The sequence below is a fragment of the Rattus norvegicus genome, chromosome 13, assembly GCF_036323735.1.
Source record: "Rattus norvegicus strain BN/NHsdMcwi chromosome 13, GRCr8, whole genome shotgun sequence".
NCBI lineage: Eukaryota > Metazoa > Chordata > Mammalia > Rodentia > Muridae > Rattus > Rattus norvegicus.
The window spans coordinates 89,165,864-89,182,734 of record NC_086031.1 but is presented as its reverse complement, the minus strand read 5'-3'; the positions used below and the strand labels follow the sequence as shown (position 1 = coordinate 89,182,734).

At 39.0% G+C, this 16,871-nt stretch overlaps 1 protein-coding gene across 1 annotated transcript in view; it reads right to left on the bottom strand.

Moving 5' to 3' along the window:
- Fmn2 (formin 2) overlaps positions 1-16,871 on the bottom strand; it is a 316,927-nt gene that overhangs the window by 121,055 nt on the left and 179,001 nt on the right. Inside the window, exons 9-11 of the mRNA NM_001427798.1 lie at positions 2,458-2,549; positions 2,178-2,307; positions 1,071-1,217 (exon numbers count right to left, since the gene is read on the bottom strand). Coding sequence (NP_001414727.1) covers positions 1,071-1,217; positions 2,178-2,307; positions 2,458-2,549 — 369 coding nt within the window. The remainder of the gene's footprint in view (positions 1-1,070; positions 1,218-2,177; positions 2,308-2,457; positions 2,550-16,871) is intronic.

Genomic DNA, 16,871 nt, shown 5'->3' with positions numbered 1-16,871 from the left:
TGGTGCAAATGTAGAGAAACTGTCTAGAGATAGGAGCAAACAACCACAGCCGAGACTGATTAGAGAGACCGGAAGAAGCAGCTGCTCTGTCCTGAGGAGGAGGAGTCTATGCTGTGTCTACCTCTCAAGGATGATGACGGTGTGCTGCGTCTCTCATGAGAACACTGCCTTCATTCCCTCAGGATGATAGTCATTCATTTACATTATTTACAGTCATTTATTATAACTCCATACTTAAAAGCTCGCTCATACTTTCTCCCACCTTGTTGTTCTTTCTGTGTGGCCACTCTCTCGGGGAAGCATGGCTCTTACTTTCCAAGGTCACCCTCTCAGACTTTCATCTGTGGGTCTGATTGTCATCCCTAACCTCAACTTTCCATTGCTGCTCTAACAATCTCCTCAGTATTAATTATAAACAACATCTGTGTGTGTGTGTGTGTGTGTGTGTGTGTGTGTGTGTAGTGTATGTGTGTAGTGTGTGTGTGTGGTGTATGTGTATAGTGTGTGTGTGTGGTATATGTAGTGTGTGTATATATGTGTAATGTATATGTATGTGTGTAGTGTATGTGTGTATGTGTATAGTGTATGTGTGTATGTGTGTATGTGTGTAGTGTGTGGTATATGTGTGTAGTGTGTATGTGTGGTGTATGTAGTGTATGTGTATGTGTAGTGTATGCATATGTGTGTAGTGTGTATGTGTAGTGTATGTATATGTGTGTAGTGTGTATGTGTAGTGTATGTGTGTATGTGTATAGTGTGTGTATATAGTGTATACTGTGTGTGCGTGTGTGTGTATATAGTGTATATTGTTTGTGTGTGTGTAGTATATGTTGTGTATGTATATGTGTGTAGTGTGTATGTGTAGTGTATGTGTGTATGTGTATAGTGTGTGTATATAGTGTATACTGTGTGTGCGTGTGTGTGTATATAGTGTATATTGTTTGTGTGTGTGTGTGTGTAGTATATGTTGTGTGTGTGTGTGTGTGAAAATTGTGATCTCAGAACAGAAAGGGTTACTTATGTTTAAAAATATCCCCAATTTGGTGCAACCATTAACACAAGATACTTACGCTGCTTTTGACATCCTTCAGCTTGGGCAGAATGTCTAGTCCAAAACCATCTGCCTGTCCTCGAGTCTTATTCCCAGCATTCATGTAGTTCCCAAAGGCTAGAACCAAACCCAGGACCTGCATGACTCCTGGTCCATTTTTTAATGTCTATAAGACAAGATAACAAAGAATTTTTTCTCTTATACACTGCCTTTTTGAATCATCTAAAATCAATAGCTAATCATATTACACTGATAGTTTTGAGTGACAGGCAAGCTATGACCTTCCCTGTTACTTGGTATATTTCAAAAACAGTGTCTCAAGGTTGGCTTTACAATGACATGCCACTAATAAGAATGAGTAACATTGTAGAAGCCAAGAGGTGCCATCCTGGTCCATAAACAATGAGAATTTCTATAAAACAACGCCATCTATGTTATCCTTCATTGTCTTATGTTAGGCACAAAACAGATTTCTGGCTATAAGCTGTGGAATCCCAAAAGGCAGATAGAACAATTGAATTCCAGGTTTAGGTTTGCTTTATTAGAACATGCTCATCTCACCCAGGATCCTGCCTGACTTCAGTTTTTTCTTTGTGCCACTTCCTTTGAATGTGTTTCTAGTAATAGCTTTCCACTCTGCCAGGTGCTTTAGTCTAATCAGAACAAATGCCTCTGCTGTTAGTGCTAATTTATTTGTTGCATTCAGAAGGTTATTTATCTTCCACTAAGTCAAATGACTATTCCAAAACCCATTTAGGTGTAATAAACCTTAACATTTTACAGAGCTTCCATTTCGAATAAACAACCCAAAGAGAAATGAATGCCTTCAAATCACATCCATTCGCGAGTCTCATATCTTTGGTTTTGGCAAACCACTGGCAGCCAAGATCCTAGGAGACTAATAGAAATTGGTTAGGCTCTCAATGTGGTCCGGCAGCCTTGTGAATACGTCTAAACCTATGCTTTCTTCCTGAAGCCCAGCCCCCAAACATTCCCTCACGTGTGATTGCTATCCCCCGAATCTACGAGTACTTCACGGGGACAAAAATTATGAATATAAATAAGAACATGACTGAAGAAAATTAAATATCACAATTCTTGTTCCTTTCTCTGGTCTGGAACCTACCTCACACAGTTTTTGTAGCAATTCCAACTTGCGACGAATTGAGCAAATGCTCTCCGAAAATGTTGACTGAAACAGGATGCAGAAGACGCGCTCTGAGAAGTTGGGGATTAGTGACAGCTCATACAGGAACCTAAGGAAACAAAGGTAAGGAGGGAGGAAAAGTATAAGGACCCAAATAAAAGTGCTTCCTTTATTACAAGATGTGCATTGGCCCATCTCTCCCATTCTGAGAGGCCCAGCCGCCATCTTGCTGGCCTCCCAGGTCCCTAGACACACTTACTGTTCAGGTTTGTCCAGAGACTTGGCGTTTTCCTTGTCTTTGGAGGATCGACTGTGCTTTTCAATTTTTTCCAGTTCATCTGACTGTGCTCTCTGGAAAAATGAAAGCCAAGCGTTTTGTTTTGTTTTATTTAGTTTCATTTTGTTTTCCAAAACTCTTCAAGACCTCCTTTAGATACCGATCTTAATACAGGGGAATTTTTTATACTTTAATTTCTTAGCATCTGTTGAGGTAACACGACTTTGTGCACGAGATGTTTGAAAGTACGTGTATAATAAAATCCACATCATGCCAAAATCCCAGAAATAATGCTATTAACTATTAATGATCTGAAAGATATTTATTTATTCAAGAATAAAATAATAGTTTTCCTCTTTCCATTAATCTGGCTGTTTATGTTTCTGTCTAGAAAGCCACAGTTTTTAAGAAAGTAATCTCATTCAAATCTCCATGAAGTTAAAGTTGGAACTAATTTGATCTTAAATCTTTTTAAAAAATATCTAAATACTGCAATAATTGTGTATTGCTTTTGTTAAACTTGGAGAAAAAGAAAAGTACAATTAAACTATTGAAACATGGAATAAAAATAAATGCATATGTTGAACATGCTATTCTGTTACAAAAATAGTTCTGGCCATATTTAGTTCCTGTCACGCCGTACAATTTTAAGTACAGATTCTATTATTTTTATTTCTTCATGGGAGACAACCATCATTATTTCTAGTACGAGTGAAGGCTTTACAAATTCCATGAAGCACAAAATGACTTCTTCTTATGAAATATCGGTATCATTTGTATTTGTACTTGGACATAATTCTACACCTCACAAAGATATGTCTGATGAGCCCAAGCTGAATCTGCCACATGCATTTCAGAGTCACACATAGCCATAAGCTGAGGTGAAGGGAAGTCCTCAGAACTTAATGCCCTCAATACTATACTTTGTTCGAATGGATGGACGAGACTGAGTAAAGAGGTCTCCAGAGAATGTATAGCCAGCATCCATGTGAATGAGCAGCTCTGGATTAATTAACTGCTTATTCAGAAACAAAGGTTTTCCATTTAGAATAACCTAACCTCAAAAAGAAGCATCGTCTAACTGATGACAGGTCAGCCAAAGAGGGAAAGTGAGCCACAGAGCTGGATACATGTTTCTTTGGGATGGGATGTACCATCAGAATGGTATGAAAAGAGAGGTGAATTCTGTCAGTGTCCACAGGCTTACATAAAGGAATTTCATTTAATATGTAACTTCCATACTTCCCCAACGTATGAAGACTTGTACAAGAGATCTAGAGGAAGAAAGACCAATGACCTGGGGCTGGAGAGATGGCTCAGTGGTTAACAGTGTGCTCTTCTCTTGCAGAGGACCCAAGTTTAATCACCAGTACCCATACAGCAGGCCGCTCATAATGGCTTCTGACTCCACCTCCAGGGCGGTCTTACACTTTTACCTTCTGTAGGCATTTAAATTGACAGGTGCATGTCTTTATGTGTGTGCACACACACATAATTAAAAATAAGCCTCAAAAAACAATCATCTGATTTATTTCTTAAGTACATAAAGAGTCAGTCCCACAACTATCACCATTATGTCTCTTGAAGCCATATTATAAAATGTGCTTCCTAAGAAAGACAGCGCTGCTCTCACTGGCAAGAGAGAACAAAGTAATGTCATAGAAGAATATGAAACCTGTAAATACTGACTAGGCAACAAATGTGAGTGGAGGAACTTAGAGACAGCTTTCTAATTCTCATTACCTTTCCATTAAAAAAAAATACATGGAAGCTATCTGATATTTATGAGCCCACATTTATTCTATACCTTAAACATCACCAGAAGGTTAAAAGACGTTCAGCTTGCTACAACTTGGTTACATGTTGTACATGGAGCTTTCTTAAACAAAACACGTTTACCCATACATCTTGACAGAAGACTTACCTGAGAGAGAGAGAGAGAGAGTGTGTGTGTGTGTGTGTGTGTGTGTGTGCATGTGACTAAATAAGCCTATGTGTGTGCCTGTGTGTGTGCATGCATTTGTGTGTGTGTGTGTGTGTGTGTGTGTGTGTGTGTGTGTGTGTGTGTGTGTCTATGCATCTATAAGTCATGCGAGTTCCTTTAAGTCTTTCAAAGCAATGCCTTCTGGCCAGATATCTTTCTGGCAGTATCACAGTTCCTTCCTAAAGTAGGGATCACTGTAAATAATCAAATGTAAAATTCTTCATATGCTGTGTTACATAAAGAGTCTTCTGATACTTTTACAGGTAGCTCCATTTTGCACAAGAAATTTTATATGGCCCTGAGTATAGAGGTATACGTAATAGATTTTAAAAATCAATTTAGTTGTAATAAATAATAAAAAAGATATCTGAATGTGACATTATGACTTATTAAACATAAAAGTATATTTTCAAAAATGCGATGAATATGCCTGTTTACTTTTACGTAAGAGATGAAATGCTACTGGGAGTGTTGGTGTGAGCCTTTAATCCTGATACTGTGGAGGCAGAGGCAGGTGGATCTCTGAGTTCAAGGGCAGCCTGGTCTATAGAGTGCGTCCCATCAAAGGCAATCTGCATTAGACTGTTTTGAAGAATGAGGGGTGGGGGGAGAAAGAGAGGGAGAGACAGAGAGAGACACAGAGACAGAGACAGACAAAGAGAGATCAAGCAAGCTATGAAATGCTGGTATGGTGGCAGAACATTTGGGTCGGTCAGATGTGAAACAAACTTGTGTATTTGTGTATTTTTGAGAACTAGATGAATATTTGTAAGCTTCAATGTAGAAATCACTACTTTACACAAATACTTAGTGCAAAACTGGCAATTTTTTCTGAGCCATTTCAAAATTTGTTGGCATTTCTTAATCACAAGTCAAAATTCATTTAGTGGGTTTTTATAAAACTCAAGTCAGCAGTTTAAACAATCATTTTCGTAAGCAAGCATCTAATACAATAGACACAAAGATATCCTAGTCATAGTAATTTTCTGTAATCAAACCATATGTGCCAACGAAAGCACAGGCAGACACACAAATACACAGAGAGAGAAAAACACTATAGTTTATGACACAAAATCATTTCAAACCTAAGCCCTGGTGCTCACGGAAGGTTTCTTGCAACTGTATATATGGTATGTCTAGTACAAAGTGCACATATGTGTTCAGAACCAAGGCTGATATGAAGTCTTTCAAGGGAACAAGGGCAAGGGTTTCTAGAATCACCTCAGCCTTTGGTTTCAACATTTTGGTTTCAAGTGATTTTTTTGGTTGTTGTGCATTCAGACACATTTAATTACTGCAAGGCATTCTGTGATCTCAACAGGAGTCAGACAATTTCTGTTCATTTTGGGAAGAAACAAAGCTGCCTTGATTTGAAGATAGCAGAGGGAACTTTCACTTTGCCCATGCCACCCACACTTCTTCCTCATGTATGCATGTCTGTAATGGTGACCCTTCTGCTTTTCCCTTTTCTCTACGGAGCTCAGTTGGCATCATCTCGGGTAATTTCTGTTCTGCCCTCTCTTACACACATCTGTACTTATCACGCACAGATACAGTCAACTGATGGTCATGGTGCTAATCGTTCACACTAGCCCTTGACCCACGCTAAAGCGATAAGGAATAGTTGCTCATTAGGTCTTAACTTTATGACGTAAGAGTCTCAACAGGTAAAGTACAGATCTGTAGAAGCCCCAGGATAAGTGGCAGGAGTACATTGAGGAAAGAGACAACACATTGCCAAAGAAAAGCCAAAGAGGAAATTGGGTTAGGTCTTAAAACTCAATCCGAAAAGCTCAGGGTTCCTCAAAGCTTAGAAGCTTCATAACCGCTATTTTATTTCCTTCTGAAGGCAGCTTCCTACATGACATAAGGACTTGCCACCTAGCCCACCTTTTAAAAGTTTTATCTCCCATAATGCTGTAAGTGTCCAACATACAGCTCTTTATGAGAAGCACTGAAGCTCTATCTAAATTGTAGCATGAGCAAATTAGAAAAAAACGGGGGAAGGAGTCTTTCAAAATATATATCGTTGAGTCTTTGGTGGTGGACACAACAGACTCAGTACCATTCCTCACATCCGGGCAAAGTTTGCCTGACCTAGATACACAGATGTACCATTGCAGGGTACATTGGAGCTTTCTTGACCTTCAGAATTAAGAACACTTCCACAGTACTCTTAAGACAGGCTTAAGCTAGATGAACCATTCGCAGTCATTTTGCAACTCAATTGTGTGGTTCTTGAATGTGACCTCTGTAGATCACAATATCACATGATTGGACATATCTGCCACTGTCAGGTGTCAAATACCATCTCACTGTCATTATGAGAACAGTTCTACTTTGAAGAGCCTCTCGATTCGACTGCAAGAATTCCTTATCGTCCATGAGGTAGACTTTTCCTACATGGTTGGTAACTAAATTCTTTTCCATTCTCTCCATATTCAAGCAAGCACTTCTAGTAACAATAGTAAAGTTTTGTTTTTGTTTTTGTTTTTCTTTTGTTTTTAAACTGGCATTGTGTCTTTAAAGAACACAACAAAAACAAAATGAAAAAATAGCTTCCTATTACACAAGTATTTCCTCTTTATTCCGATCTGGTCTGTTCTCTGGGACCAATTTCAACACGTATGAGTCTCTTTCAGAGATGTTAGTTAGAACCTGATTTTTAAACATCCTTTGACTTCTTTGCGAAGCAACTTCTTTCCAGATGCTATAGCATGTGGGTGAGTTTTCTTACAAACCAGACTGTTCTCTAGTAGTTCCTGGTTATTGAGAGATGGCATGCACACAATACAGTATCCTTCCCACTAGTGTGAGCAAGGCTCTTATCCAGCTTCCAAAAGACAGCATTGATGAATGCAGCATAAATAAAGGCATTATAAGGGGATTTCAGCTCAAAACACTTATAAGAAAAATAAGTAAGACCTCTGGATAAGTTAGTTTTGCATATTTTTACGCTCTTCTTTATCTCCCATGCACGATTAACACCAGTGGTTCTCCTTGGGTGAGGCTCAGTATCATTTTGCTATTACTTATTGTAATCAATTAATACATCCAACATTCCAACGGCCTGATAGTCTGACTGTGTTGTTCTTCTGGAAGAAATGTCCCTTGACAAGGTCAGCCTCAGACAGCTCCATAAAGAAGAGGGAAGTCTGGTTTTGAGGATCTGCTGCTGGAGTGGCTCTGTTTCTATTCCTAGTGACTCTTGGAGGCTGGGCCTTCCCCCATCAATCACCATTTAAGAAAATGCTCCACAGGCTGGCCCACACCCTGATTATAGGAAAGTGTTTTCTCAACTGAGGTATCCTCCTCTCAGATGACAGTTTGTGTCAAGTTGACATAAATCTAGCCAGCATAGAAAGAGAGAAGGCAGGAAACATAAAGATAAGCAAAAAACATTAAAGCATGATTGGCAAATCATGGCGCTAATCTATCATCATCCTAGTAGGATTGTAAAGGCCATTAAGAGATCTTATAAGCTCTAAAATAGATTATTTGTGCATGCCTGAAACTGAATCAGTTCTGACAAATGTCAGCAAACAAATAAATTTAAAAAAAATATACTATACCTACTAGAATGAGTATAAATTCAGTCATCTATACACTTGTCTAGTACAACTCTATTGAGAACTTTTCATATAGCATATAGAGATGTGTGTGAAAGTACAAGAATGAGGTCTAGAATATGCTACATTTGTCAGACAATGTTGTGTTTATATGCTTGGTTGTGTTCTTTTAAATCATGTCTAATTGTTCTTGGACCATCACCCTGGATTTCTTCTTGCAAAACATGAAGGATCGAGTAAATGTCTGGTGTTTTTATACCTACTGAGGTTTCAAATTCTTACCCTTATCTTCAACTGTACAAATCATCCCAAACTATGATTGAAATTTGTACCACAACCCAGAGTTTAAATGGATGGTTTGGGTTTTGTTGGCACTCCAAAGTCAATTTGGTCTCAAATGTTCTTCTTTCCCTGGCCCACCAGTCTGTGGTTAAACATAGCTGCTGTGTTATGGAAAAAAAAAGGAAGAAAAGAGGAATCTGGACTGTTCGTTATAATTTATTCCAAGGTATATTGTTTGCCAGACACTTCACTAGACGGTCTAAATCCTTGCATATACATGTCCTTAAATTCACACAAAATTCTATAGCACAATAAATCAAGCTCCAAATAAACTACTTTCACTCCTGTGGGTCTTCTACAGTTATTTCTGCTACTGTTTTGAATGTTACATGTAACTCCCTACCTGTGAGGGGGATATGAGTAAGTCTCATAGTGTTTGCTAATGGTGATTAGAGTCATTGGCTGGAATGGTTTCACTCTGTAGATCACATACTCATATACCAATCAATAACAGAAAAGAACCTTCTAGTTTTAAACAGTCACTTAAGAGATCTATCATGTCCAAGCCCTGTTCACTTCCAATCACTGAAGAAATTCCTTGCCAAAAGAAGTCATTTGAGTCCATAGTAGAGTAAATATATCTCAGTGACTTCTATATTTTAAAAATGTACATGTCTTACCCACTTTGTTTATTTGTAGAAGAATAAGGTTAGACCCTTCCCCAAGATTCACTGCTTTACTCTAGGTGAACCCAATTGTTACCCATGTGTTTTCAGCAGTTACACAGTCATGATATCAAACCCTCAGGCATCTCATTTACAAGCCAGTGCAGACTTAGATTTCTGGTTCTCATCATTAATTCCATCAGGCATTTTAATACCCTTTATGCTGTACTCAGAGCCCTTGACAATCATCAATGGTCAATAGCAAATTCTTTTGGGTGCATCTTCATGAGTCCCTCCTCCATCCATGCTAGAATTTTTGACTGGATTGATCTTGTACATGTCTTATATATAGGCAAACACAACCACCACATATATGTTCAGGATGGATATGGTGCTATTATGTGTGGAAAACACTGGTACACAGTGTTCTTTGGCTACTTTTCATCTTTTTCTTCTTCTTTTTTTTTTTTTAGCATGAATGATCCCTGAGTCTTGAGGAGAGGTGGGATGTATGTGTCCTATTTAGGGCTGAGCACTCCACAGTCTCAATCTCATTGCACATTAACCAGTGATACTATGATACTTGGCATGGCTCATACTTGACAAAGCTCTATGATATGTGACAAGTCTCTGTGATACTTGACATGGCTGGTCTTTCTTAGAGCTAGCAGAATTCACAGCTGGTTATGACTGTTAATTACTTCCTCCAATCTTAGCACCCTGCACAGATAGCACTTTCTGGTATCATGAAGCCTACTCCATAAGAAAGATGCTTTAAAGTAAGAATTGGCTTAATCCCTGTGACACGAGATTTACCATTAGGGTTTTACCATCCAGTTACTGAGAGACTACTGATATTCTATTTCTTTTGGTCATGTCTATCAATGGGCTAAAAAGCAAATGTTTCTCAAGTAGGGTTCCAGGGGGCATGGATTTGAACTCCTGACATCCCTTGAGGATGGATATATATATATAGTGTGTGTGTGTGTGTGTGTGTGTGTGTGTGTGTGTGTGTGTGTGTATGAAGTATCATTATCATCCAAAGATACAAGTACTCTAGGGATATATAGTAAAAATACTCGGTCAGACAAACCTTTCCAATTCCTTTGCTCTGATTCTTTCCAGTTCATGAGGTAATATTAAAATTTTGCTCCTTTCCTCAAATACCAACATCTATGATTTCTAAATATTCTAGATAATCTTGTACCTAATTACATCTTCCTCATATATTTAATGCCACAACTTTGCTAGTTTTCTCAGTTTCTGCTGCCATGTATCTCCTTTATTAATTATATCTAACAATGACATTATATATATATATATACATATATATATATATATATATATATATATATATATAGTTTGTATTTCCTTTCTAAGCAAGAGTTTTGCTTCATGGAATCCATTACTGTCTCAGCACTTTTATCAACACTTCTAAAAGCAAGCTCATATATTTTCTTCTCTCCAAGCCTTCAATGACCTTTATTCCAGTATCCTGGGAAACAATACTTCTACCAAGAGACCTGGGAGGTCATCTAGATGTCTCTGCACATTACATTTATACCAAATAAGTCACTAAGTTTCACATGATCCTCTATTGCCATCATCCTGGTCCTAAATACCATGATCTCTCCATACACTACTTCAATATCCTGTCAGCCTAATACGGGTGCAAGCACCTCTCATAACACAATATGTTTTTTTTTTTTTGTGGCTGTTGCTTGCTTCTTAGCAATGACTATAAGACTATGCATACCCTATTTAAAGTCTTTAAGGGATGTTCGTCATTCCTAGATTGCTAGCACAGACCTCAGCATTCTCTTTGGTTAGGAGCCTAGAATTTAACAGCTGAGCCGTCACTCTGGCCTAAACTCAGCATTCATATAGCCCAATATGATTTTGCTATCTATGTTCTGTTCCTAATGGCCTTCTCTTTGTTCTTCAAATAGATTGAGTTCTTATACAATCAATGCTGTTTTCTGTATGCAAAACATCCCCTACACCTCCCATTCTCCACATCTCCCCATGCTCGCTTTCCCTTCATCTCTCTAGTTTGGAGAGGCCTTTCTGAAACACCCGTCCCCAACACATTGTGATTTCTGTCCCTTAGTAAAACCCCCCTGTACAAATGTACTTTCCCCTGCAGCACATATGATAACTTTATAAGAACATTCAAAACCTGGAGTATACACTAGGAAGATCAATCTATGGTATAGAAATAATTACTGGCTTTGCTCGTCATTGTACTGCTAGCTCAACACACGTCAAAACAAACTGGCACTGAACAAACACCTGAGGGAAGATTGCATTTTATTGCTCTCAAGTGTCCTTATTCATTTTCAATGTTCTATTCTGCTTTCAGGGAATAGACAAGACAATCAGCAGGGGTTGGAGGAGGAAGGTACAGTGACAAGGATGTTTGGCTTTAGAGTAGTGGAGATCAATGCATCTGACAGCAATGATCATAGCCAGAATCAGATTGAATGGCGAAAGTGTGCGAAAGTGTGCGTTTCTCAGGGAGATGAGGGTTTTTTGTTTGTTTGTTTGTTTTAGTAACATCCCTTCATACTCTTTAATTCATTCCTCTACTCTAGCACAACAACACTACACTCCTGGTAATTTTCCTTCTGGCCCCCCTTCTTTTAACTAACCCTTTTTCTCTATTCCAATTACTATATTTGCTATGACAGCGCCAAAACTTTGTTCTTTCCTATCTAAATCCCACACTTTCTTCCTCACCAGGAACCCCTTCACCCATCCCTTCCCCTACCATTCCTCTCTTCCTGTACTTTTTCAACACAGTGGGGAAGGAAGGCAGCCATGGTACCTGGCAATGCAGGCATGCTGGGACATCACAACCTGGCTCTGTGATTCAGGAAGATCATCAGAGCCCAGGAGCCCAACTGTAACTCCTTCTATGACTGTCAGGTGCATTCAAGACACAAGGTTTTGTTTCTTTGTTTGTTGTTTCTGCTTAAAGGAAGTGAGGTAATGTAACCACAGGTACTTCGTATGTCTCATTGATACTCATTTGTATAAATGGCAAAAAAGCAATGCCAGTCTTTTGAAATAATTTTATATAACTAACAAACTACACAAGAAAAGAGATTTTTGGATGAAGTCAAATGTCCAATGGAATTTTAGAATAAAATCTTGTAATTTTACAGAAGAAAAAAAAACAGTAAAAACTATAGCCAATTTTGCATCTATAATGGATCGTGTTTACTTAGAAGGAGGGAATCTTTCAGTAGCTTCCCATTCTCTGAACTGTAGATCAATGTTCAGGAATGCTTTGACAGCATGCCACTGTGGTGACCCAAAAGACCCCAGCCAACCACACATAGTTTGTATATTTAAACAAAGGGTTTTCATTTCTTCTCACAGACAATTTTGAAGCTTGACTCGTAAGGATTCCACCTTACACCTAAATCTCCTATACTAATGATCAAGTGTTCCAGATCAGAATTATGTAGATATCCAGGCTGAACTTCATCTCCACCTCAGGGAGACTTTCTGTCAACAACGCTTTCAACCTCTCCAGACACACAGTATACAAAACCCACATTAACTAAAGTCAGCATGTGTCTATCTGTATGATGGTCTGGCAACATCAAGACTGTCGCTGATCATAGATTTCTTCACCATTTCACAAATGGAGCTCTTCTTAAGGAATATAATAAACTCCCTTTATACGCAAGTATGCGTGGGGCCAGATAACATCTAACACACAGGATTTCTGGAAATTTGGAGGTTATAAGAGAGTCAGACAATTCCAGGAAATACATGGATTTGTTGCTTTGGAAGGGTCCCAGTTCTTTTGAAAATTCTGTGAACATATATCTTTAAAAACAAACAAACAGACAAACAAAAAACTTTTGAAAAAAATCACAACCAAGAGTTCAATGTATTATTTCATCACAGAGTACATTGAAAGATTTGTTTTGTTTTGTTTTTTTAATTTGTCAAGAACCAATTCAGGAATTATTTGCTGTTATCTTTTCCTATATCAGGAACTAGAGAAGAAATGCCAGGCCCTTTGCAGCCCTGTGAGACAAAACTTATCTGGAGTTTGAGGCATGCAACTTGGCTTGAATAAACCTCAGTTGCCTGTAAAATAGTCAAAGGCGTCTTAGTAGTGCCCTTTTGCTTATGTCTCTGCTTCAAGACACAATGGCCTGTTTATCATTGCTCTGGTCATGGTTAATGGAGACACTTCCTCTCCTGAGCACTGCTGGCTCCCGTGTGTCTGTTTACCCATGTGGGTGTTTCAGGAAAGGCATTCGCACCTTAACAGAGGGTCGCTCTCACGGTTTCCATGCAGCACCAGGATTTGACCATTAGAAGGAAGATGCTGAACAAACTGGAGCTGAAAGAACTAGGTTGAGATGAAGGTCTAATCATTTTATAGCTGCCATTTCCAAGTGTGGATCCAAGGACTAACTGCTTATATAACTGGGTAAGCACTTTACAGAAGGATTCCATTTTGATTTCCAAAATTATATCTTATAAGAGAGACAATTTCATGGTCTTTCTTGACATGACCAACAATATTCGGGGCATGGTTCTCCTGTAGCCTGACCACACAGTTGTGAACAGTCTCCATGGAAGGTGGATTTGCTTGTTTGAAGATCATCTGTGGAGCGTATTGTTGGCTTTGTGTCGTCCTTTTCCTTGTGTCTATATGGTAATACTCAGAATTCCCCTCCTGAGTCATCTGTGATGAGTTTAGGGCATTAGCTTGGTCATCTGCCTTCTTCGCACAATCTACATGATGGACATCTCAGGAACATAAAACAATGACTGACGGTTAATTTATCAGCTTTTTGTGATGCTTATAACTTTCATAGGAGGAGGTGGGATGCCTCATCTATCTCTGAGTTGACACATGGGTGGACTTTGAATGAATCACAGTATACTGAGTAGGAAAAAGACAACTACTTTAAAGATGTTCTGGCAACATCGGGACAGGACATATCAGCCTCACCTCTCTTCACCCACTTTACATGGGCATTTCTCAGTGAGTGCTATCAACTTCTATTAGACTCATGCATGGATAGAGACCCACGTGAGCATATCTAGAATACAAGATACCAGGTAATACATCAAGGGTTTGGGGTGTGTGTGTGTGTGTGTGTGTGTGTGTGTGTGTGTGTGTGTCTGCCAGAGGTGAAGAAGAGACAGAGAAAGTAGGGGTGTAATTAAAAGGACAGTTTAAGGGACCCTTTTTAGGGGTGGAAAACTGTATTTTCATAATGGCAATTAAGAATACATGCAATAAAATGGATAAGAACTTTCCACTCAGACAGGCACTGATGCAACCTCCCTGACCACAGAACAGGGGGCATGTGAGCCTGGAAGAATCTAAAACAGCCCGTAGAGCATACTAGTGTCAATTCCTATTCACTGCAAGTTTACTCTTGTTAAGATACGGCCTTGGGGAAATCTGAAAAGGTACTCAAGACAGTAGAGTACAATTTTGCAATCTACTATGAAACTATAATTATCAAAAGATAAAATATACTGATACTATATTGTACTTGCAGACAGGAGCCTGGCATGGCTGTCCTCTCAGAGGCTCTACCAGCAGCTGACTGAGACAGATGCAGATATTTACAGCCAACCATTGGACTGAAGTTGGGGACCCCTATGGAAGAGTTAGGGGAAGGACTGAAGAGGCTGAAGAGGATGGTAATCTCACAGGAAGACCAACAATATCAACTAACCCAGACCCCTGGGAGCTCCCCCAACCAAAGAACATGCATGGGCTGGTCTGTGGCCCCTCAGCACATATGTAACAGAGGGCTGCCTTGTCTGACCTCAGTGGGAGAGGATGTGTCTACTCATGTAGAAACCTGATGCCCCAGGGAAGGGGGATGTGGAGGGGAAGGGGTGTTAGATGTGAGACAAAGGGGAGTGGCAGGGGGTTAAGAATTCTTAGAGGTGGGATTAGGAAAGGGGGCAACTTTTGGAAGGTAAGTAAATAAAACAATAAAAAATAAAATAAATTATTTCTTCTCTCAGCAGCAATTAGCTGCCCATAGTTCTTTGTCTAGTAGTGGGACCTGGCAGTTTTTCCTCCCACCCATGATAACGAGTCCACTAATATTAGCATTGATCCATGGAAAGAATGTATTGTATTTTCAACCTTTTGTTTAAAAAGGTTCTGAATACAGTTCCCCATCCCTCTACTCCTTCCAGTTTCTCCCTACCTCCTCTCCTGTCTGGATCCATTACAAAAGAACAGGCTTCAAACAGATAAAAATAAAGCATAACAAAATGAAATACGAGACAAAACAAAAACCATCATTTCAATGTTAGACAAAGACGGGTCAACAGAAAAATATGAGAGCCCCAAGAGCAAGAACAAGAATTGAGGCCCACTTGTTCACTCACTCAGGAGTCCCCCCAAAATACTACTGAAAGCTGCAGTACATATGCAGGGTATCTGATGCAAACCCATGCAGGTCATGTGATTGTGTGTGTATTTCTTTAAGTATTTCATGGGTAAAACAAAATATGAGATTTGATAATATCTCTCATTTTATAAATATTAAAATATATATGGAAATTATGCTATAGATACAACTTTGAATGTTTAAAAGTTTTTTTGTCTCAGTACTTTGAAAGGAAAATACACACATACATTATCAAAGGGCCACTTAAATTATCCTCTTGCACCTGGCATATTCAAGAGTGTGGTTTGTATATTACTGTTTGCTGACTTATAACTCTTTTAATCATTCTTTTCTCCATTTATTTCTTTATGGATGAAGTGAGTGGATGTAAAGGCCAAAGCTTGCGTCAGTCGTTTTTTTTCCAACGTTCATGCTCCAGGGATTGTCCTCGGGTTGCCAGGCTTGGAGGCAGGTAGCCGTATCTACTGAGCCATCTTGCCAGCCCACACCTCTCCTAATCTTAAAATCTTTCAGGATATTTGCATGGTTATAGTGATTAATCCTGATCATCGATTTGACAGGAATTAGAAGCACCTTCCAGATAAACCTCTAGGAATATCTGTTCGAGAGTCTCCAGAGTGTTTAACTGAGATTGGAAGATTCATCCTGAATGTGGGTGGTGGAATTCATGGGCTAGGGCTGGAGACTGAGCAAAAAATAAAAAGGAAAAAGCCAATTGAATACCAGCATTCAGCTCTGGTCCTTGGCTAAGGATATAAAGTGACTGGCTGCCACAGAGTCCAGCTACTAAGCTTCCCAACCATGAGGACTGTACCTTCAAACCCAAATAAACTTCTCAATTAAACTCAAAATAAAAATTACAAGTATTATCCTCAACTACCATTTACAGATTTTCTTCTTGGAATATGCAAAACCACTTAATATCCTTAACATTTCAAAGGGTGACCTGAAAGGGTGTAGCCATCAAAAATGGCTACAGTGCACTCCTGATATTGAAAGCTAAGATTTCCAATGCATAGGGTCGATGGTGGAAACCTCCAAATTTTGAACATTTAACTACATATATAAACCTGACAGAACACACACACACACACACACACACACACACACACTCAAAACCAAATATACATGAGACACCATCTGGAACCACTTAAGTTCCTAAGTAAGTCCAGTGAACAAAAACATACTAGGAGTTCCACATCTGATTAAGAGAGCTAATTATTTACTCCTTTAATAAATTTATTGCCCAATTAAATTTCAGCCGCTGTAATCATGAGCAATAAGCAAGAAAAGTTGGTGACCATATCAAGCATCATACGTCAAGGCCGACGACTGTTTTTTCTCTTCATGCGTAATTTCAACTCAGGACCCAGTTTCAGTGATAACGAGTTTTCTCTCAGGCGGGTAAAATAAGCAACACAGCAGGGGTTGTAGTTTGGGAAAAGAACATTTCCTAGTCTGTGTAGAGACCTGGGTTCTA